Source organism: Streptopelia decaocto, assembly GCF_964273445.1.
Source record: "Streptopelia decaocto genome assembly, chromosome: 1".
Lineage (NCBI taxonomy): Eukaryota > Metazoa > Chordata > Aves > Columbiformes > Columbidae > Streptopelia > Streptopelia decaocto.
The window spans coordinates 178,977,742-179,001,792 of NC_138663.1; the positions used below are offsets into that span (position 1 = coordinate 178,977,742).

At 43.5% G+C, this 24,051-nt stretch overlaps 2 protein-coding genes across 3 annotated transcripts in view; one reads left to right on the forward strand and one right to left on the reverse strand.

Moving 5' to 3' along the window:
* Positions 1-2,352: 2,352 nt before the first annotated feature.
* Positions 2,353-22,786, reverse strand: MTRF1 (mitochondrial translation release factor 1). Its single transcript, XM_082053850.1, is given in 11 exon segments — positions 2,353-2,571; positions 4,053-4,151; positions 5,786-5,922; positions 7,098-7,215; positions 8,376-8,548; positions 8,634-8,741; positions 8,973-9,054; positions 9,867-9,898; positions 9,901-9,969; positions 13,929-14,399; positions 22,280-22,786. Coding segments are annotated over 10 exon segments (1,374 nt in total). The 5' UTR covers positions 14,365-14,399; positions 22,280-22,786; the 3' UTR covers positions 2,353-2,451.
* The window catches only part of NAA16 (N-alpha-acetyltransferase 16, NatA auxiliary subunit), a 64,143-nt gene continuing 61,993 nt past the window's right edge, over positions 21,902-24,051 (forward strand). For both annotated transcript variants that reach the window (XM_082053763.1, XM_082053765.1), the window contains exon 1: positions 21,902-22,334. In XM_082053763.1, coding sequence (XP_081909889.1) covers positions 22,281-22,334 — 54 coding nt within the window. In that variant the 5' untranslated portion in view covers positions 21,902-22,280. The remainder of the gene's footprint in view (positions 22,335-24,051) is intronic.

Sequence of the window (24,051 nt, forward strand, 5' to 3'; positions counted from 1 at the left end):
GAAAGTCAGGGTTGCTTGTAGAGACTGAAAAGCCCAAGTTCAGAGTATTCCATCCTGAAAGCACCTCAGAGGTGGCACAGCTACACCCCACATCCCTCTCTTGAGCACAAGTGCCAGCCCACAGCCAAGCCCCAGCACATTCTGTCAGCTCTTACATCCCACAGAAAGACTGGGGCGGAAGAACTTGGGAAAAAAAAAAAAGGCTTTAAATAATACTTTGTAAGTTAGGAGAAAACATTGGTTCAAGTAATGCTTTGTCAACGAGGAGAAGCAAATACATCTGGTTTTAGTAAAACAATGTGCTACGAGCAACAACCTGTCTACTCTGTGTCAAATTCTCTGTTACTGAGCACAGCAGTATTCTGCTGCCTCACACGCAGGTGCGAGCAGTTGCAGGATAAGCTTTTTAAGACAAAGATCCTTCAGAATGTCCTGGAACAAGCTCAGAGAAAGGATTTAGCTGCTAAATTTCAATGCCTGCATTGGGCATGTCTAAAATAATCAAGGGGAGCTGCCTTCCGCTTTCCCCTTTCTCATCACTCCACACAAAACCATCATCAACAAAGAAGGGCTAAAGGAAACTACTGAACTATGCTGCAAATATCCCTCGGGTCCTGCAGTCACAACACGACCATCTTTCTTCCAGTCACATAAAAGCGAGGCTCAATTTTTAAGTGTTTCAATAGTTTATCATAGCAAAGAACCTCATAGGCGTTAATTAAGCCTGGAAGTACAATCTGATCGTTTAAGAGGCGCACTTTGTAAGAAGTTTCTAAGACTGTTCAAGATACATAATTAATAAAATAAATTGGTTTGCATTGCGAAAGTATGTTAATTGGATAAGCACGTTAACTGGGTACTCCCTATTACAGCTCATAACATTAGTTATTGCCAGTCTGTCAGCACCACACAAGTACAAGATGAGTTATTTATCTTCCTCAAGATCTTCTATTTTTTCTGAACGGCTTACTGCAAGAAGTCAAAGTTCAAGTGTGCAAATGAATCTAAGTCGCATGGTAAGATGTTGTAATATGACTTATGGAGCTATAAACTAAAATAAACAAACAAAAAAACAAAACAAAAACAAAGCAAAAACCAACAAAAAACTACAAACCAAACCAAACCAACCAACCCCCCAAAAAAACCCACCACCACACACCAACCAAAACCCAAAAGCTTTTGCAATTAGTGTTGGAAACAAGAACAAGTAAAAAATTGTCAGACGAAGTTTGTGTGTTTGTGCAGGCTTATCGACAAAAGAACTGAAAAATAATTCCAGAATTGAGAAACAGCATCATCTTACTGTTTTCTTCCTGGAATAAAATTAAAACTGTAGCTTGTTATATATACAGTAGTAAATACTACACCAATTAGAACTTAGTGTTGAAATAATTATTTTTCTTAAAATAAAATAACTTACATTTTCTCAGCCCTGTATCATTCATGATCACAAAATAAATGTGTAAATATAAATCAGCCACAAGGTGTAATTTAAATAGTAAGAAGGAATTGATTCCTCACATGCAGAAGATGGTGCAGAACGGCTTTATAGCACGACCTGGGAAGAGCAGGATAAGATCCAGCAGAAGTGGAGCCGGTTCTGCAGAGCACCTGCAGATTTTTTTGTTGCGTTAAACACGTGCGTATTCCTGAATCGCTGCTCACGTTCCCCAAGGCATCCGGGCAGAACCTGAATTCCAGAGCCACCCCATCTGCTGAAGTGTCTATGCTATGAACTCATTTTCTCTACCAAGAAGCAGGGAGGTACCTGTCACAACTGCTGAACTCAGTCCAGAATCTCATCATCTATTTATTCTGAAAACAGAACATGTGTTTTTACACCCAAGCACAACACATCATCCAGACCCACCCTAAACTGACCCAAGAATGGCTGGAAGAAAACTTGTCAATATTCTGGCCCCTTGCCTGAGATCGCTCCCGTTGCTTTTGTATATTCGCTCTAAAAAAATAAAGCATTGTAATCCAGAGTTATTTTTAAGGGACTACATTTAGGAAGCTCACCCAAACAATGGGTAAGAATAAGCAGTATTCACGAGTCTAGATTCTAGACTATCTTTGGGAGGGTTAGGTTCTTTCACCTGGAGAGGATCATCTCCCACCCCCAAAACAACACGTACACTATGTGGTATTTCTTCTGCTCCATCAACATGATTCTGCATCTTTCCAGCTGCAATATGGTCAAGAGAAGGCCCGGCTTAACAAAGCCATGCTGCCAAGACAGAAGGTGTGTATGCACAGTACTCCAAACTTGTTCTTTTCTGCTAGAACTGCAGAAATAAATTCAACCCATTTGCACCAAAATATAAAAGAAGAGTAGTATCACACACTGAAAAATGGGCATAGATTTTAATCAATCATCTAACAAATGCATCCAATTTTATTTTGGTAGTGAACACAACATTCCTGCTTCGAATCTACACGAGGTCTCCATCAGCTTCCTCCTTCTAAAGCCTGCAAATTTTCTAGATATTCAGTGACGGCCTCTATCTCTGCGAACTCCAGCAGTCTGTTGATTAACTTATCCAGCGCTTCTTTCCCACACAGAATTTCCTGTGAAAAAAACACCACCAGACAAGAGCATTACTGACTGTACATCAGTGCTATTCTGAAACGCTGACTGCTCAGAAGAGCAGCTCCCGGAATGCGCTTTGCCCTGAGCCTTATCTCAGCGCACCCACTCGCCCGTCTGCGCGGCTCCCCCTGTGAGCAGCACGTCGATTCTGGCAGCAGTGAAAGGAGCAACAAGGGGCAAGGGGTGCAAACTGGAACACAGGAGGTTCCACTAAAATATGAGAAGAAACTTCTTCTCAGTGAGGGTGCCAGAGCACTGGAACAGGCTGCCCAGGGAGGTTGTGGAGTCTCCTTCTTTGGAGACATTCAAAACCCACCTGGACACCTTCCTGTGTAACCTCATCTGGGTGTTCCTGCTCCGGCAGGGGGATTGGACTGGATGATCTTTTGAGGTCCCTTCCCATCCCTGACATTCTGTGATTCTGTGACTGGTGCCTTCCCGCCACACTTTCGTGTAACCCACACGCTCACATGAAAATGCCCTAGCGAGAACAATCAAGGACGGAGGGACTAAATTCAAAATACTGTTTCTCATGCCAAGAGCTCATTTGTTTTGCAAGCAAAGCTTCACTAACTTTTGTCAGGCAGTTTGCGGTTTCAGTTTCACTCAAGAAAAGTATCTGGTTCCCAGCAGTAACTGAAAAGCTTAATTGCAGTCATGGATCTTCTTCCCATTCTCCCCCTGATGGTATTTGTCTACCTGCTCCCCACTACACTAAATATGTACCAGTCCATATTCAGCATGCCCTGTGTTCTCTGAAGTTACCCAGGACACCTGTGGGTACAGTTCAAAAAGTGTCACTTCTTATGCAACAGCAGTTACAGTAAACAGGACACCCACACCAAAATACTGAAGGATCATCCTAAATCTTGTCCTAAAATTCAAAACATTTTCATACATTTAACATGCGAAAATGCATTATTGGGTATTTGCTTCTCTGTAAAAATCAACAAAGAGATTCAAGCCACGCGAAGAAGTTTACTCAGAAATAAGACATGAGATAATCATAAAAAGAAAGCATTTGGTGTGGATTGCGAGACAAACACAAAGTTTTTCTTCGCTCCGTCACTAGGACGAGGAGGAAAGATTGGCTTAACAACAAAAAGTCCTTCATGTCAGGTTTTTCTTCTGGATGTACTGAGCTTCAAGAATCTCAATGTCACTTGCTTCATTTGGCAGAGGGACTCACAGAGCACTACAGGCTTGATCATTTTTCACTTATATAGTAAGAGAAAAATACACAAAGAAGTAGGCCAGTGAGTTACACCCTCTGCCAGTCAACTTTACTACTACCCTACAACAAGGCAGAAAAGAAAGTTTAAGCTTTCTAAATCTACGATGTTCTGCCTGAGCACAACTGACTATCTGATTTCCTCATATATTAAATTGTTCCCCCAAGTTTTAGCTTTTCTTCTTATGGTACATGTAAGTATCTAAAACTCTTATAAGCAACCGTTACCTTGATATTGCGCGCTTCATACGAGATCCTGTGGTCGGTGACTCTGTCCTGGGTGAAGTTGTAAGTACGAATTCTCTCTGACTGGGCTCTTGTTCCCAACTGTAGTGAAGCAGCAAAAAACAAATCCTACTGTATTATGGTTTAAAAAAAAGAATCAACTACTACTCTAAAACAGAATAAACTTCAATGCATCAGCCTGTTTCACCTACAAACCCAGTGGTCACTGACTGAGCAGATATATATATATTACTAAACCGTATTATTCGTGACTCTGTATCACAGACCAAGTTTTCACATCCTCCAGCACCTCCAGTACATTCTGTCCCAGCTCTGTAGCTGGAAAAATTACATAACTTTCAAAAATTATGCAAGGCAAGAGATGTGTCTATACGTGTCCTTAGTTAAAAAATATAAGAGTGTTCTTCTTTTCTTGGGGGGTTGTAGCTCCCATAAAAAATCTAAAGTAGGCTCCCTTAGTAACAGAAGCAGCACAGTCAACACGTAGTACAGCAGTTCCACGAACATTCGGCTGTTGGAATTAAGCGCTGGAGTAAACTGAGACTATGAAGAGTAGTCCTCTAGTGGTAAAGCGCCAGAGTGCAAGCAAGTCTAAAAGTTTTAAAGCAGAAATCGAAATGTGGCAAGGCTGTGTGGTTAAATGCTTTATTCAAATGGAGGGTTAAACGCTAAAAACTGCTTAGAGAAATGCGTGTCTGCTTTAGTGGACTTTTCAAAAGATTTCAGGTGCACCCACATGTATATTTCAAAACAAGGAATCTACTGAATATATTCTGAAACATCAGGAAGGGTAATTTACTTTTGCCTGGTTTTCTATACTATTCATATAAATGTACATCAAAGTTCTTTATGCAGCTTTGAAGACTCTCAAGCTAAAATTAACAACAAAATATACATAAATATTAATAGCAAAAGATAAATGGTTCACCGCTTGCAATTACTGAGTTAATAACCTGCAGGAACAATATATTCAAATAGAACCTGAAATTAGTCATTAAATAGCTAAGCTGGACACTCCGGAGTACTGAATAATTCTGTGATTCTGAAGCATTTTTATTCCTGTTGATCACTGTTGAAGTCTGCACCAAAAATGGGGAAATACTCAAAGAGTGGGAAAAGAATGATAGCACGGTTCGAGATAAAAGCACATTTTGCAGCACAACTTGAAGTTGTTTCTTCCATAAAAGGTGACCTAACCCATAGCAAATACACTGTTACTTAACTGTGAAGTGGCAGGATTGTTTATATGTTTTTTTCATTCAAAATCTCTGTATGATCTTATAAAATACTTTGTTTTAGAAACCGGTAAAAATACAACTTGGAGAACTTCCGATCCTTGTTTTCACGGAGAAGAACTCTTTACTGCTGCTCCAGCTGTGTAACTCTCGCCTTAACAGGGATTTAATACATAACATTGAGAGTTGCTTTTTTGATCATTCCAGCTGTAGCCTTTTGACTCCTTCCAGCTACAGTGGATGTCCTTTTTTCATTTCCTGAGAAGTCCACGCTAGTGTTGAAGTGGGGTAAGTAAAAAACAGACTTACCATTTTAAAGCAGACTCACTGTCTTACTGTACAAGATTCTCCTTGTTAAGCACAACTGGTTAGACACACACACACACACACGCACTTGCTCTGTCACTGTCACTCAAAAAGACCAGAAACAAACCTGCAGCACAGCACCCTCTCCAAATTTCAGCAACCACAAGCTCTCACCTGCAGTTTTCTCGCGTTCTGCTCTTGACTGAGTTGTTTTTCAACGACCTGCTGGTACAGCTTTGCTCTCAGTGTCCGCAGAGCTATTTCCTTGTTCAGCTGCTGTGACCGCTCCTGCTGGCACTCAACTGCTAGTCCTGGACGGAGGGATTCGAGAAGAGCTCTGATCAAAAGCCCATTATAACAAAGAACAAACAAGCTAAATTAATTCTAACACATTAGGCAAATGAAAGCTTCTGGAGTGCTGGAAGATAAAAAGTCATTTTAACACACTGGGCAGAACCATTTGTATGTTTTTAAACAGCTGCACCAGGGGCTTTGTTCAGTTCTAAAGAAAAGGCAGGGATATTTTAAAATTTCATGAAGCAAACAAGTCTCTGACATTGCCTATAGAAAGTATGTTAACTCCAATCACCTACCACATGTTAAAAATGCAATTTGCACAGCCCACAGAAGCACGTTTAAGACAGTGTAACACCAGTTTTTAAAGTCTTAGTCTAGATAAGCTCTTGGAGATTGGAAATTCATTATTCTGGCAAAGGAGGGTGTCTAAACAATACTGGCACATGTTTAACTTAGTTATGAATAATGACATAAAGTAAAATAAAGGTCTTTAAAAGAAATACTGTATTTATTTTTATTTCTCATTTCATTTCTGAAATAAAAAGCTATATAGGAAACAGCTGTTTTCAGGTCACTACTGGAATTTCCTGTTCCTGAAGAGATTCTGCACCTGGACAGACAGAAGCCCACTACATTCCAATAAAAACAAATCCTGAGAAAGACAGGACGGTCCAGTCCATACACTACCTTCCCATCAGTATATATTTTCCTTCCTGTGCAACATATGATAGCATCATCTAGTACTGAATAAAAATCTTCAAGCCTCCTTTTTCCTCAGTCATGTAACCACACGGGTTCCAGCCGGGCAAAGCGCACCCTTGGTTGCCGATGGCCATTATTCCCGAAGGCGCAGAGCACACAGCATGAATTATTTACATCTTCCATCCCATCCCTGTCACCCTCCATTTGTCCTTTCATCCTTCAAAGATGGTGTATTAATTACACACTCCCTCTGAAGACAAAACTGGCATAATAGCAACATACTGACCATTATGCCACTGGGACGTGTCCCGTTTCTCACACGTTGCGGTGCTAGAAAAGGGACAGAGCCAGGAGGCGCCACCTCCTTTTTCTGGCTTAAGGCCCAACCCTGCAAATTCCCTCTGAGAGGCAACTTGCAGGATCACAAACTTTCTCTTCAGGACACCGATTGAGGGTGATTACAAGTATGAAATACAGCCAGACTTACCTGTGGGAAGGTGTACAATTCTTACAGCACTATCAGTTTTGTTAACGTGTTGCCCTCCTGCTCCTTTGGCCCTGAATGTATCTATACGCAAATCTTTAGGATCCACTTTAACATCAACCTAGAATCAAAGAAAATTGCTATTTTCTGCTCATTCTAAAAATATTTTGGATGTCAATGACACTTGGTTTAAAAAAAAAAAAAAAGGAAATTCTCAAAATATTGTTCGTTTACAACTGCTCCTGAGTAACAGCTATAATTACTATACTTTTAGAAAATGCAATGTCAAATATATCTGCAAAGCAAGCGATGCTTTAAGTATTTCACTTATTTTTTCAAACTCTCACTCCAGGTCCTTCACAAAACAAGGCGTGTGTGAAACAAAACAAAATCAACTTTTTGTAAACCCACTAGCTCTAGCAGGGAGACTAAGAAATAAGCAAATAATCAAAAGCTACTTCTGAATAGCAGTGCAAGGATCTTGTTCATGAGTCAAGCCTGAGTGATTCTTGCAACAGTGCTTAAAAATATCTAACTGAGGAAAAAGTGGGTGTATCCAGATCCAAGTAAAGATTGCAGCATTGGAAATATGAGTCTGTGATGACCTAGACCATAGTTTGAGCTCAGGGTATGGGAAAGAAACATTCAGATCTGCTCGATGCTGCACAGAAAGCATTACAAGGAACCAGAAGAACTTGAAGGGGAAGCCTGTGGGATCTGTTTTTTGTTTATTTTGCGTGTAAATTGCTGGTTTAAGTGAGAACTGTCAGTATCGGTGAGATCTCAGACTAGCCCACACACTCATTCAAATTCAAATCAGACTGTCCTTGATTTAACAGAGGACACCAATAATTTACATGAAGGAAAAAAAAGGACCTGCAGAATCACATTACTATGCAACACCGAATATTTTCTTGGATATATTCTCTGTCTTAATACATGATGTAACTTAAAATTGGCGTACTCATAGCAGACATCTTTGTGAGTACTGGGGCTGGAACACTCACTGAAACGATCATTGATTTACACACCATTTCAGGCAATGGCAAATCTCTGCAAGGTTGCTCCTAATGACCCACTGAACCACATAAGGTACAGAGCCAAGGACTATCACCTCCAGAGTCACACAACTCAGGGTTCACTTGCTGGGACTCGCACAAAGTGCTTGGGTATCACTAAAATCCCAAAACAGTAACATGGTTTCAAATAACATCAACTCCAACGCCAAAACGGGTTAGCAGGGATGCACCACCTTACCACCCCGATAAAGAGTTCCTTTACCTCCTCTGGCTGAGGGAGGACAATAACTGACATTGTCCCAGTGTGAATACGCTGCATTCTTGACGACAGGCCCGTCTCGGGGATTCGCTGGACTCGATGAGTCCCTCCTTCATATTTCAGATGCCTGTAGACATCATCTCCGGAAATATGAGCAGCAGCGTGATGCAGCCCACCTAGAGAGGCAAATAATGTGTGACAAACACAGCACAGAAACACCGCTTTCAATTTCTTAGTGGAGCGTATGGAGAACTGCTGTACCTATCTCAGCCGGCGTGTAGTTCACAATGTCAAAGGTCCAACGTTTATAGTCTGCATAGTTCTGGTACATCTCAAACATTTCTTTAGCGAACTGTTGGCAGATGTCTCCTAAAAATATAAAAGTGCTACAACATATATAGCAGTTCACAAAATGGCAGCCACCAGCTTTTAGTTTTAGCTTCAACTCTAACCACAGTCATTAGACAGATTAATACTCTTCTTTAGAAAGCATTAATTTATAGTATTCAAGTACAAAAAGGCATTAAGAATAACACGTAAGAGGTTTAATGAAGTTGGACGGATGTCTGAAGTACTCTTTACTGTGGGGACTTTGCTGACCTCCAGTTGTTCTGCCAGCTGTCACTTCTAATATGACAGGACTTCTATCGTATTTTTCCTTTGGCACTAGAAGCTGGAAAAGCTGAAAAGGAAAAAAAAAGAAGAGAATGTCATTATCTCCTTCATGACTCTGTATCTCCTCCTAATCAAATTTACAGCCAGCCATCACAATTGCCACAGCTTGAGTGCACACAACCATGGATTTCTTTTGGCAACTAGTAAGTAGGACTAAAAACTGTCCAATGGCTGTTGCAACTCAGTGCAGTCAGGGTGGAAATGGGATGTGCTGGTGCATCCACAGGAAAACTAGCTGAAAATTCATGCCTGCAAAGTCAGGTGACAGGTCACCCACCCCGACTACTTACAAACACAAAGTTATTAGCTATAACCCAGCCAATCTTTACATTCATCTTATTTTTCAGAAATTCCCATTTCATATTATTTCAATCTGAATGCAGAAAGGAGCCCAAACATAGAGCTCTCCGCTGAATCATTTCAGCTTCTCTGCTTATAATTAATTTCCCCACTCATGGGGTGCTGTCAGCTGAAAATGAAAGACTGCAAGTTCCAATCAGAAATCTTTCAGGAATGCATGCTCTGCTGCCACAAAGAGTTACCAGGATGTCATGTCAGGTCTCAAGAGTACAGGCTCGCCATTTTTTTAATCCCCTTCAGCATAAGAAGCCAGACAAGCAAGCAAGCAAAAATTACTAAAATAATAAGCTGCTAAGACACAGTTGTCAGTAAGTTTACTAATTAATGTTGCCACTTCTTTTTAAGGAGAATACAGAAGCTGGACTTCTGTTTCATTAAATGCAAGTGTCAGAGTCTATTGGTAGTATCACAAAGGAGTATTTTTTTGACATCTTTATTTACAAAGCTGTGTAACTTTACCTCAGTCTCACCTTTCTGCACAACATGTTGAATTTTTTATCCAGGGTTTCCTTCTCTTCTAAGGCAAGCTCTAGAAGTTGTTTTTCATCTCTGCTGTCTAGCTCTAAATTCCAGCGACAGGAATAGATGTTAGCCAGTCTCACCTAGCTTAGAGCAAATTGTAACACAGCTGTCCCAAGACATGCATTGCAGCACACAGAAGCTTGCAGTTGCATTTTGCCAGAGTGAAATATCAAATAAAAGCAGCCCAAGCCAGGATGTATATTGCTAACTAGATGATATCTTTCAGGTGTGCTGGAAGGAGTAGTGAGTATCTTACCTCTTAATCTCCACCTTACGGCTCAAAGTCTGCATCAAATAGATGCCAGTTGCACCTGACAGTTACTCACTCTCAGTCATACTGATGGTTCTGTCACACAGACTGAACGCCCAGGGGTAAATCCACAAATGAATTTGACAAAATACATCAAAAACATGCCCGCAATCCAGAAGTGTCTCCGTTTCCTCATGCAACACATTTTGTTTTTTCTAGACTTGCTGAGAAACACACATATACTCAACAATTTGTAGCCAACTCAGCAAGATAAGCATTACAAATATAGCTATGATGATAATAATGAGGTTTTATGCCTCTGTCTCCTGCTCTTCAAGAGATCAACGAGACATGGGAGTTATGGATACAAGTCATCGGGATATGGGAGACCTCACTCGGACTCTTTGCTTTGCTTGAGATTCCCTTCCCTTCTCTTCAGCACATACGATCACAATCTGGATTAGTGTGTCCAGTTTTGAGCTCCCCAGTACAAGCAAGACATGGAAATACTGGAGTGAGTCTAGCTGAGAACCACCAAGATGGTCACGGGCTGGAGGGAAGCACATATGAGAAGAAGCTGAGAAAACTGTGTTTATTCCGCCTTAAGAAAAGCAGGCAGAGGGGAGGTTTCATTGTTGTGTACAACTACCTAACAGAAAGACACTGAAAAGACAGAGACAGACTCTGTATCGTGATAAAAGGAGACATAAGCTGGAATATGGGAAATTCTGATTAGATAACAGGAAAACTATTTGGACCCTAAGAGTTGTCAGACTCTGGAACAGGGGCTCAGAGAGGTTGTAGGGTCACTGTCCTTGGATATATTCCAAACTCAACTGGACAAGGCCTGGATAACCTGCTTTAACTGGTCCTGCTTTGAGTGGGATATCAGACCAAACAACCAGAGGTTCCCTTCAAGCTAAATTATTTTATGATTCTGTAATTTGATTGCCCATTCCTACATTTTAGAGCTTATTATCAAACCAGGAAACATTATCAATTAAAGCTAGCAGAAGCTCCAAACCTTTTCTGCTATGAAGGCTCCAGTTTACAATAACTGAAGATGCTGATCAGTTAGTACACACTCATACAGATCATACACTAAGTAGAAATTTGGAAGACAAAAACTCTTTCCTTTTCATATTTCTTGCCAGTGTTCTACCAGCTGAGGAGCGGCTCTGTTAATAATCTCATCAGAAATTTAACCAACTCAACTCATCAGAAGAAAAAAAATAGCTCTGGTTAAATAAATGCATGTATTTTACCATTCCAAATTGAACTAGATGTAATTTACAACTGGACAATTACCAACGCTAATGGGGGAAGACAGCTTTGAACAGCTGGGAGTGAGAGTGAGGGAAGAAAGCAACAAAGAGGAAAAGAAAGCGTTGTGCCTTGTGGCCAGCATGGAAACCATAGGTTTGCTTCAGATGCAGCGTAAAATCAGACAGGTGGTAGCTGAACGCATCTCCTCATCTTGCACACCCAGTGACCAACCCCTCCTCTCCCATCGCCTGAGCTCTGGAACCTGCCACAGGAATCAGGTACCTCCACGGCAGGAGCAAGGGCCATGGGCTCCGCATCTCCGGGCATCTGGACACGGACACACAGACACTTGTGCCCTCAGCAGTGAGTCTTAAGAACCAAATGGGCTGGGGTGTTGAACCAGCTTTCTGTATTGGGCAAGGACAGCAGCAGCTCCTCTGTATCATGGGTTTTAATTTATGCTCTGGGTCTTTTTTTTACTAAAATAAAAGACGGCAGATCAGCATTTGAGCCTGGCATCCCCTGTACATAAGGCAAGAGCTGTATCAGTTTCCCTACCAGTGTGTTACAATTCTAGCCAAAAGCTGGAACTGAATCAGAAGCTTCTAGTTGGTCCAAAAAGCATCATAATTGATCAGCAAGATAAACATAAACAAACTAACTGTCTCTAGAAGAACAGTCTGGTGGTGACCAATGAGCTCAGGGTTCAAAGGGCTGGTGTCCCACTCCCACCTCCCTGCAAACCTGACCTGTAAGAATTCACTTAATCCACCCTGTGACTCACATCACCAGTGGAAAACTGGGAAACAATATTTTCCTGCTTCACTGTGTGTTGCAAAAATAAAATCCTACAGTGATTGTATGGAATTCAGGCACTATAGAGTAGAGGGTCAGTTAGTGAGTTAAACAGAAAACAAAGAGCAGTCAAATGAAGGGGACATTTGTGTTTTAACTTGGTCACACGATAAACAGCACAAATAGAATAATTTGGCTCCATTTAATTAATTTATTGGCTGTAATTTTCTTTCATATTTCCCCCTCCTTCTTCTAACTAGAATTCATTCTATTCAGCCACATCATAATTTATGCAATTAGAAAAAAATCTTCATTATATTTACCTCATCCAAAAATAGCCCTTTTAAGTTGAAGTATGAATTTTCCAGTGTTTTCTTAATGCCCTCTAACTCTTCCAAGCACATTTTTTTTTCAGCATTAAATTTTTGTCCCTTCTCACCTTCACTTCTTTTACTCTTTCTCCAGGGAAGAGAACTCGAAAGGGTTGGGTATTAAAATATTTTCAATAACAACCACTTTATCCAAAAGCACAAACATCTACTTATTCCTAAAAGTAAAGAATGTAAATGTTTTCTAACTTTCTAAACAAGTTACATTTTTACCAGCTTTATTTCAATATGGCTTTTACTGTTTTGCAAGCACCACTTGGTTCTCTCTCTGAAAAGCACCGTGAACTTCCATCCCATCCCTGTTTACACCTCTGGTTACACATTCCTCCTGTCCTCTGCTCTTCCCTCACTTCACTTCTTCACTGTAAGCCCCATTCTCTCCAAGCAAACGTTTCCCTCTCTTGTCTTAATAACCAACGGTGTATCAGAATAGTTGACATTTTTTCTTTCCTACCACGTGCACCTCCTCACACTTTCAACAAGGTTTTTTTTCCTCAAAATGTTGCATTGTTACTTATTTGGTAAATTCTTTTACTCCCTGTGTGCTTTCTTGCTCCTGAACATTATCAAAAACAGCAACAATTTTAAACTCTTTTTTACCCCAACTTCTGCTGTAGCAGAGCGCTTAAAAGCAGCAGCTTCTTAGACAACCACTAATTTTTACTCCTTGAAGGACTCTTCAAATATTTTCAAAGAAATATTTACTTCTGCCATTTAAATTGGAAGCTGACAATTCAGGGCCTAATGAAAGTTCATGTAATTTGCTCAGTAAATACCAATGGACTGTATAGATAGAATCCCATTTTAAATAACACAGGAAGTCTGCACCTATCAAATGTATCACAGAATCACAGAATGTCAGGGATGGGAAGGGACCTCGAAAGATCATCCAGTCCAATCCCCCTGCCGGAGCAGGAACACCCAGATGAGGTTACACAGGAAGGCGTTCAGGCAGGTATTTGGCTAGCTTATTTTTTTTTCTCTTTCAGTTCACACTGCTCTCAGTTCTATCAAAAAGTTCTATCAAAAACATTTCCAAACCATTTCTGCGAGATAGATAGCCCTGAGATTCCAGACAACCCCCACTCTCCCAAGTTGGCTGTATTAAGACCTCAAACTGAAGTGAGGCGTGCTGGATGCAGAAAACCCCGACAACACACAAGCTCCCAGAAGCAAGCAGGACTAGAGAGTGCTCTCGTGCTGGCTTAACTTATTCAAAAGCTTTCCCCAAAGGCTGGGCAATTAAGTTTATCGCAAGCAAAGCTACTGTTCTGAAACAGGTAGATGTGTTCTCCTTACCTCTGCACATTGCTTCTAACTCCTGAACTTCCCTTTCAGCCTCTTTGATTTCTTGAAACGCAGCTGCAATGGGCGACAGATCAGCACATCTACTCCTCAGGGTTTTCTGCTCAAAGTCATTTATCGAGTCAGCATTTAACAGATTCCTGATCTGCTGGTATTCCTTGCTTAGGGTCTCCAGGTACTTCTGCACAGCCTCATGCTTCCACAATGCCTGAGAATCCTGATGTATTTTCCTACACCGACTGACAAATGACAGAGTGAATCCAGCTGTGTCCAATAAAGATTTTGACCTCCAAAATCCACAGTTGTGCAGTCCCACCACATAACTTATCTTCTTTGCAACAGGAGGGAGGAGACAGCTGTGAAGTTGACCCTGACAGTAGCAGTTGGCAAGCATGCTCTTGAAAAGACAGACACTTCGGAAAGGTTTCATTTTGTTTCTTATTTTTCCATCACCTGAAATTAAAACTAGACAGTACACAGACCAGTGTTATTAATCTGGAAAAAGAGAGCATTCTGTTAAAAAAAACATAAAAAGAAGAAAAAAAAAAAAAACAAAAACAACACAACAAGAAGTGTATCAAGGCCAAACCCTGGTTTTGATTACACCAACACAAATGCAACTGTCACAGACAAAACTATTGCTGTTTTAGTCCTGGGTTAAACCAGAAACTCTTATCAGCACCATTGTACTGACTGTCAGAAAGGGCCTCTTCTCTTACCTTCGCAGTTTATTTATGCTCTGGAAAAGCTACTGTAGATGCAGCTTTACAGACAACAGTTTCATTTTGCCATATGTCTCATGGGGAAAATCCTTACTGGCAGAAGAAAAATGTTGCTGAGAGAAGACAAATCTACCACAACAGTAACATAACTTTGGCAGGAGGACATTAATAAATTCAACTCAACCTTGCAACAGGTTCATAAACAGGACTACAATACACCTGCAAGAAACTACTAATCCATATATGCTCTATGTAAGACAAGGGAACAGTGCTTTATGTCTCCTGTGTACTCATTACCATAATATATTTACATGTAAGTGTTATACACATTTTCTATCCAAAAAGTGAGCAAGAAGCTGGTACTCTGAAACACAACCCCTCTATTTTTCTGAGGCTCCTGGCCTGCAGTTTTGCAGGACACAGGCTCCCCTTAGCATGACTGTTGCTCCAGAAAAGATCGTTCCCTCTTCATTTTATATCATCAACATTGCAAACTATGTTATGAATTCTTACCATGCTCTACAAAGGTCTACCAAGAGGACTAAATTAAAATAATTTGCATTCTACGACTATTCGCACAGAAAAAGTTTAACAAATAAACACAACTTAATATCTCTGCCAGTGTGCCATAATCCCATCTGTGGGATCTACTGATTTTTACAAAAAAAATGTGGGTGTGGAGAGAGCATGAAACTTTTGCAACAGGATCTCTTTGAAACATACACTTTGGTTGTCTGACACAATTTTCCACTCATCAGTGACAAGACCTTCTCTGCATCTTCAAGCATTTTATTAACAAATTACTAGGACATTCTAACTACTCAACCCACCCATTATCCTCACCTATTTACTTTCACCCATTTGTCCATGACAAAGAAAGAGCAAGATGCAGTAAAACATGGAATATTGTGTCTGTTTTGCCTGGGTGTCTGTTTCACTACCCCCAGAAGCAGGGGAGGACCTTTATTCTACTTCTGCACTTTCCTCAGACTCCCCAGCTGGCAGGTGCTGCCAAACCCGCAGCGGCGACTTCAGGACCACTTTAATTTACAGAAATCCAGCAGTACGCCCCCACAGATTGCTCTAGTGACTGGCTGTAGCAGAGAGATCACATTCCCTTCAGCAGCATCACAGCATAAGGCTCAAATCCGGCTCATCAGTTCCAATCCTGGATTTAGTTGCTCAGGGGCACACGTGGACTCAATCCCAAATAGACCTAATTCTGCTGGTGATGCTGGAGTCACTCCAGGCCCGTATGCCCCACTGCTGTTTGGTCAAGTGCTAACCATCATTAACTAATTTATAAAATATTAATGCTATATTTTATCTCAAATAATTAACTAAACATATTCATTATAGCCATCCAACTGATTTTTTACTGGTGTAGTTAAGAAGCAATGTACTGAAGTCATAACAGATTTGTAGTATTGTTCTGCCCGAGCTCTCATAAAATAAAAATTATTGGTTTAAAATACATAAAAAAATCCCTAAGTAATGGCATGACACAGAGCTTCAAGGAAGCCAGAAATTTCAAAATAACTTTGCTGTGTCAAATACAAAAGGTTATAATCTCCTTTTCAGAGAGATGTTGCCGCGTTACATTAGTGCGGAAATAAGCACACATAAAACTTACAGAGCTATGAGCAGAGATGACCTATTAACTGCTTTCCTGACCTTATTTTAATAACTCTGTAACGTGACAGAATCACCTCTGGCATATCGCAAATCAAATCTAGCACGGGAAAGCAACAACTGCAATTGCCTTATTAAAAAACCAAACCAAAACAAAAATTACAATTTCCAGACACAAAACAGTTGTCAAGCGTTGTGACCACCTTAGGAGGTTTCAAAAATAATTTCTAACGATTAAAAAACGCCATTAACTCTACGCGAATTACCTCAGACACGTTAAGAATATGCGGGCACACGGCGGAGACCGTGGTATTTCACCTCGGCCGCCCCCAAAGCTTTCCCGGGCAAACCCCCCGAGAGCCGCACTCCCCCGTTGCAGGGTTCGGGGCTGGTGGGGCAGGCAGCGGCGGGCAGGGACAGGCAGGGGCAGGCAGGGAAAGGCAGGGAAAGGCGGTGCTGATGCGGCGGCGGAGCGCGGCCGTGAGGGGCGAGGGGGACTCCACTCGTCTCCCCAGCACCCCAGAGGGAGCCCCGGCACTCACCCTCCGCAGACCCCGACCCCGGCCGGATCCTGCCTTAGCCGACGAGGCCACGGCAGACGGGAAGTAGAGCGGAAGGACTCGCCAGTCCCAGCATGCCCGAGAAACAACGCGGCTCCCGGGCCGCGCCGCCCCGGCCTCCGGTACCATCGGGACCCGCAGCCGGGGCCGGCCCGCAGCGCTGGGGCAGCGCTCCGGGGAAAAGCGGCGTTGGCTTCACGCTGTGAAACGCGAGCCCCGAAATAAAAGTGCGGAAGGCGACCCTAAAAGTAGGTTTGTCATTTTCGATATCTTCCTCACTGCTGCGCAGGAGCACACCCCGACTTTAAGGAAGGAAAAGCACGAGTAACAACAAATGGGAATATTCACTTCTGTGTCCAACTTCTAAGCTGTTATATTACACACACATTTCCCTGTATTTTCCCCGAGAAATGGGCTTAAAATACATCTTGTTTCAAATCTGGTCATTCAAAGATTAATTTCTGAGAAGTTTGCATAAAACGGTGAGTTCCACTTTATCCCAAAGCTCACTATTCAATTATATTTAAAATGAATTATTACTATGCTACTAGAGACATCAGTTATAAAATATTAATAGACATAACCATTCATATTATCATTAAGCCAATAGGATGCAGCTTCCTAATATGGTATGGTTCAAAACATACTATGTACATGCACATTTAAATATATAATATCAAACAGATTACACAACTACATCTCTAATTATATCTGTATTTTAAAAAGACTGAAGTAACATGGGGTTTTTATAATACTTATAATCACCCAAAAAGTCAACTTTCTTACTCTTTCCTATGTATGATACAGGAGGGAAATGTATTCAGACCCAAGATTAAAGATTTTGCTTCTTGAAACTGTTTTATGTTACATGTATCACTTGCACCGAGAAGTCATTCTTTCTTCTGACATTTGCTTTATTTCAGTAACTTTGCTCACCTCTTTTATATTTCAGGAAGTCTAGCCCTGCTGTAAATGCATTAAAACCCAGTAGGTTCATAGTTTCTTTCTTCCCAGCTACTATCATTCAACAGGATTAAAAAAGGGTAAAAATTTGGGTTTTGGCACATAGAGCATCACTGGGGGTTTGGAGAGGTAAATATTCCAGAAGACTGAAAATGAGACTGATAGGGAGGATTTGGATCAAACCTCATCAGCACACGAACAACAACTAATGGCCTGGTTAGATCTGAGGACAGAACCTATCTCCGCTCCATCCCCTGGGACAGAAGGCAAGGCAGACAGATGAAAAGGCTCTTCCAGAGAACAGGACCCACCCCAGAGCTGATCCAATCTACAAAAGAACCACAGCAAACAGCACCCCAAAACTTCATGGGCACTTCCCCAGGCCTGAGCCTGCTGTGCCGTGACAGATACTGTTGTCCAGATGCTGTCCCCACCTCGCAACGCCCTTCTTCCACTGTGACTTACTCTGCAGTGGAATGAAATAACAAAATTATCCTAGCATTGGGACTGCGAATATACAGTCTGATACTTAACAATCTTGGGAAGGTAACCTAAGGCAGGACAACCAAGCAGCTAATAAGAACATGAAAACTGTAAGCAGACCACGCACCTAAAAATTGATTTTAAAATAAGATGGTAGGCAAAGGAAAATCAAATCAGCCTCTATTACAGACAGTAATAGTCCTTACATTAAATCCTCTAATTAAAAGTGATCATGATTCAGTTTTTATTATGCCTTCCAGGCAAATTCTTTAATCTAACTCTAAGAGTGCAAATAGAGACTGTAACAAACTCTGAGCCCTCCCTAGTAGGCAGCAGACCATGCAGAGACCACATGGCCGTGACAAGGGCTGGACTTCCTGCTCGCAGTGGAGTTGCCAGACACACCATCAACTGCAGGACCTAGTCCATGCATCTCATATTAAAAACATATAAGATACGCTCTTTTCCCATGTTCACTGTATGCTTTTAGAATGCAGGATGGGAATCCGGTACAAAGGATGCAAAATCCTGTTGCTGTCTGTGCTTCCACCTCCCTCATAGTTTGATGCCTTACAACCTGCATGGCTGAAACAGCTGCCTATGGAGCTGGCAAGGACCTGGGGCTGCAGGGTACAGGCTGCTTGGGGCAGGTTCTACCACCTTTCCCAGCCACCACGACAGCCCCAGGGACATCGGGTGCAGGAGGGAAGGGTGACAGCAGAAGTACAGCATGGCTTCAGGGCTTTGGGATAGAACTGTTTTGGTTGGAAAAGACCTTTAAGATCATTGAGTCCAAACATTAACCTAGCACTGCCAAGTCCACCTCTAAAGCATGTCCCTAAGAACCTCATGGTCATCCTGTACTTTAAAATCTGGCAATCCTAACCTGCCAGTTCCTTTAGAAAGTGGAGGCAATGAAATGGCCCATCAGACAAAACAGGCTCCAGGCCTTACACTGTGCTTGGCTTGATGGCAGGTCCCTGCCCATGTGGAGGCTCTTTTTCATTCAGGGGTCCCTAATTGGGTTTAGCGATCTGCAAGCACCGTGCCATGACTTCTCTAGACACCAACTGACGTTGACAAGTCATGGAATAAAGTGAGACGCAGCAAAATCCTAGGCTTGTTGTAATGTATATATTACTTTAATATTGTTCCCCCCTTCCGACCCAAATAGTTTGTCAACAGACTTCTGGATTCTGTTCTGTTTGAAGGAAAAATTGGTGACAGAATCATACGCGTCTTGAATACAGTCCTGTTTAGTAACAAAGCCCGTAGACAGAGCTTTGTTTTGCCCATCACAGTGGGATTAAATGACAAGAAGTGTTCTTGACTGCGCTCCCAAACCTCAATTTCAACTAGAGCTCTGCCTGATCCAAAAGCTTCTTTCTTCGTTTATTCTCTCCCAGTTACTCTACAAACGTTTCTTTTATTGCCTCCTTGCTTTCTTTGTCTTGCTGCCTTTAACACAGATTTTTAATACAGGCACATGTTTAAATGCAGATTGAACCCCTGCCTTTTATTTGCAATTTGCCTATTTTCAGACAGCGTTCTTTTCAGTATTTGGACCAGCAGAAAACAGAGACCTTTAGTTGTCAAGAACAGCCACGTTGCCTCAGGCCAAAGGTCCACCTAGCACAATATTTGCCTGACCCCCTTGGAGATGCATCTGTTTATCACTCAGCCTAACGGGGGGCATACTGTCCCTTTTGCCAAGACAGAAAACTAGAGTTCATAAAGTCAGGGTTTCAGATAGTTATAAAAAGTGCTGAATACAGGCTGTAGTGCAAACAGGCCCTGAAAACGATGCAGCAGGGCAAAGTCAAATTGGCCATCCTTGTCAGCAGTACTTCTGCTTCGAAAAAATCAGATACTGAATACCACAGTACTACACTGTGCAGCAGAAAGAACAGTGAATTGGGTACAGCATGTGGAAAATGTATATACTGCTATTAGTGATCCGGGCACCTGACATCATTAGAAGCACGATGGAATTAAAAAAAAGGTGACAAATAAACACAATAAAGATATTCCGTCTATGAAGAAACTTATTACAGACCATACATCTAAAGAGATGAACAAAACAACACCAAAAACAACCACCATGCACAAAAACACTGGCCATAAACTGATGCTCAGCTAAGAACTATAAAAGCATACACTATACTTCTTCAGTACTTTCCTTCCTTTTGCCATTTTCATCTCAGGAGGCTTCCTGAGCCTACCACATCTTTTCTTTTTCTAACTAATAGTCCCCAAGTTAGGCCATCATCCTACCTACTCTATTCCAAGAAATTGCCCACTCTCTTGTTACCTCCTTTAGCCTGAAAGGAAAGCAGCTATCATGTCCACCAGCTTCAGCAAGGCTTGTAACAAGTCAAAGACACACTGCATGGGATCCTCAGTTACATAGTCACCTGCTTTATGCGTAACCAAACAAAATACGTTAAGTACACACGTTTTCTAATTGGCTTTTTATATACTACCTTCCACATACTTGCTTTACTGTGGATGTCTATCACATTCATAATCCGAGATGGTAGGTAGATAACCATAATAATTTCAAAATTAATATCCTTTTTAAACATACAAAAATATAAATGATATTTTAAAGGGTAATTACATAAACAGAGATTCTAGTTGAAGCTAATTTTTTTCCCCTGTAAAATGATCTTTTTAATTGGTTGTAACTTTGACAGTTTAACCAATTGTCCTTCTAAGCAAATGCCCCAGGCCATGTGGTTTTAGTGGTTCTGTTTGGGGTTTTTTTGTTGCTGTTTTTTAACTTTTTGCAAAGATTGAGAACTATTTCTGGGAATAACAAGAAGAAAAATTTATTTCCAAAAGACCTTAAAACCTCCTTCGGTGAAGGAGCAAAGCCATGAATAAACGCTTAGTGTTCTAAGCATGCACGATAGTGCTGGGAAGTTTTACATAACCAACTGCTGGGAAAAAAAAAAAAAAAAAAAGAGCATTAATGCAATAGATGACATCCCCGCTTGCTCCAAGTCTGACTGCGAAGTTTGCTGTTGTTTCCCTACATACCAGCCAGGGCACAGCGAGCACGCAGCCTCCCAAAGCTCTGCAGCTCACAGAGACTTCGCTCTCTCCCAACAATACCTCCCGGGCTTTCAGGCAGCCTGGCTCTCCAAAATACCAGCTCAAGCGAGCTGCTGGGCTGGCGGCCACTGAAACTCGATTACCAGGGGCAGGGAAGCGAGACAGCGAGCACACAAAGGAGACTTTTCTGTCCTCTCCGCCACGGCCGGGAGAGGCCAAACGCTGCAAAACCCTCCGCACCCCGTTCGCGGAACCCCCGACGTGTCAACAGCCCGTGACTGGGGCCAGAGCGAGCGCGAGTTGTTGATTTGGTTTTTTGTTTTTTACACCCTCCGCGTCGGGAGCCCCCTTCCCCCTCCTCCCTTCGGGGCGTTGCCGAGGGCTCCCCTCCTCAGGGCCGCCCGCCCCGCACCTCACGGCAGGTAACTCCCCTCAGCGCCGCCGAGAGGGGAAGAGCCGCGGCCAGCAAACCAAGCCGCCCCTCAGGCCGGGTGAGCAGAGGGGGTAACGGGGAAGCCGCCCAGCGAACCCCCGCACGCCCCAACTCACCGCGGAGGAGGGTGCGGGTGTGAGGGGGGAAGCGGCGGGGCAGCGCCAGTGCGCCTGCGCGGAGGGGACCCCGGCTGCCATTTTGCAGCGTCAGCCAGGCGGCGAGGCCTCCCCGGCAGCTGCGCAGAGGGGCCGCGATCGCACGCAGCGGCGGAGGGAGCCGGCGGGGAGGGCGGTGCAGGCCAATGAGTTAAAGAGCCGCCGCCGCTGCTCGGGCAGAAGTCGCGTCGCCGCTGCCCCGCGGAGTTCGGGGTTTTCCTCTTCTCCTTGCCCACCCCTCCTCTCCCTCGTACCGACAGCCGCCTCTCCCGGGCCGCCCCCGCCCCCACCAGCCTGCCTTCCCTCTCTCCCGCCGTGCCTGCCCCGGGGCCGCCCGCACCATGCCGTCCGTGCCGCTGCCGCCCAAGGAGAGCAACCTCTTCAAGCGGATCCTGGTGAGCCGCCAGTCCCGCTCCTCTCTCTTTCTCTCTCTCTCTCCCCTTTCCGCCGGCGCTTCTCCCTTGTCTTCCCCCTCGCACGCCGGCCTTGCTCGCTGCCCTCCGCCCCGCGGGTGACTTCGCCCGCTGCTGGAGTTGACTCCAGCCGAGCGAAAAAGGATGCGGCGGCCGCGCTTGCTCGGGGGGAGCCGGGGCTGCCGCCGCCGCCTCCTCGTCCCGGTTCGTCCTCGTTTTCTTCCTTTGTCTGGGGCCCGCCGAGCAGGCCGGGCGAGCCCCCCTCGCTCGTGTGGGGGGCCGGGAAGGGTTGATGTCGCCCCCGGCCGGGCGAGGGCGGGAAGGAGGGAGGGAGCCCGCCAGCCGCCCGCCGCCGCTCCCCTGGGGGCCGCGCTTCTCCTCCTTCCTCCCCGCCCGCTTGCGGCGGGAACTCCTGGGCGAGCTCCGGTTGCGGGGCTCGGCAGCGCAACGCCGCCACTCCGTCCTCCCCGGCCCTCCCGCCGCCCGCGGGCGGGGGCGGCCCGTTCGCCGTGGTCTCACGGCCGGGGGGAGCTGTCATGCCGCCCCGGGGGCCTGGCGTAGGGGCCGGGGCGCTGCTCGGCGCAGTCACCTCCCGCCCGTGTCAGCGCTGTCGGGCGGGTGGAAGGAGAGCTGGGAGCAGATCTCCGAGCAGGGATGTGGTGTCACCGAGTTTGTCTCCGTAGGTGCTTCCTTTCCAGTAACAACGTCAGTTTTAGCGTAGGGACTAGATTAAATCGAGTCCACCGAGATCTGAAGCGTAGCTGAAGACGCCTGGTGGGTTTAAGTATCCTGACTCTGTAGACTTAACTTTTATGTGCTGTGTTCTTGGGCTGCTTCAGCTCTCTGAGGCTTATTGGTGCAAAAGGCATTTAGTGTTTCTGAGGTAACTTGAAAGAACTCACTTTTAATTCTAAGTTTCTGCTCAATTGCTGTATATTTTATAATGCCAACTCTCTATGCAAAGAATACCCCCTCACCTGCACACCTCCATCCCCCCGAAAAGACAACCCACAACAAACCCTCAGACTCCTCTTTTCATGAACGTTTCAGTGTGATAGTAATGGGAGCTTCAGCATCAATGAAGCTGAGGTGTTTTGTGCCAGTTCACTGCTCTGCAGGCGGAGGAGCTCTGTGCAGCACACTGGTAACCTGTTAGCAGGCACAAATTTCTCCAGTTATATCAGAATTCGTTAGGCTAGTTTCAGTAACTTTGTGGCTGAGAAGGGAGCGTTTTGGCTTCAGGAAGCTGAGCTCAAAACAAACAGCATGTGTGAGCCTGTGTACTGTGTATGTAGCCGGTTTGTTTCAGCAGGTGCTTCAGAGCTGGTTTATTTTACCTGCTTTGGGTAGTATGCAGATTTTAAAAGACTTAATGGTTCTTACTGGTGACTTGTTGCTTACTGCATGCTTATGGTATGCATCTTAGTAAGTCATTCTAGCACTCCTCTTTCTCTCTGCTAAAAATAAATTACTAATATTAGAACAGTTAAGTGATTATTCGTACTAGTAGCAAACAAGTTCACAGTAGCAGTCACTTCTGAAGTTTTTTCAACTGAATTATAGAAGAGGTTTTCCGGAAATAATATTTTAAAATATGTTTTTTTTTTCTTTCTGTTAAGCAGTGGACAAAACATAAGTGCTTACGCAAGAAAAAGGGATGCTTAAAACTTCAGTGAAGCTGAAATGGAAGTTAAACCTT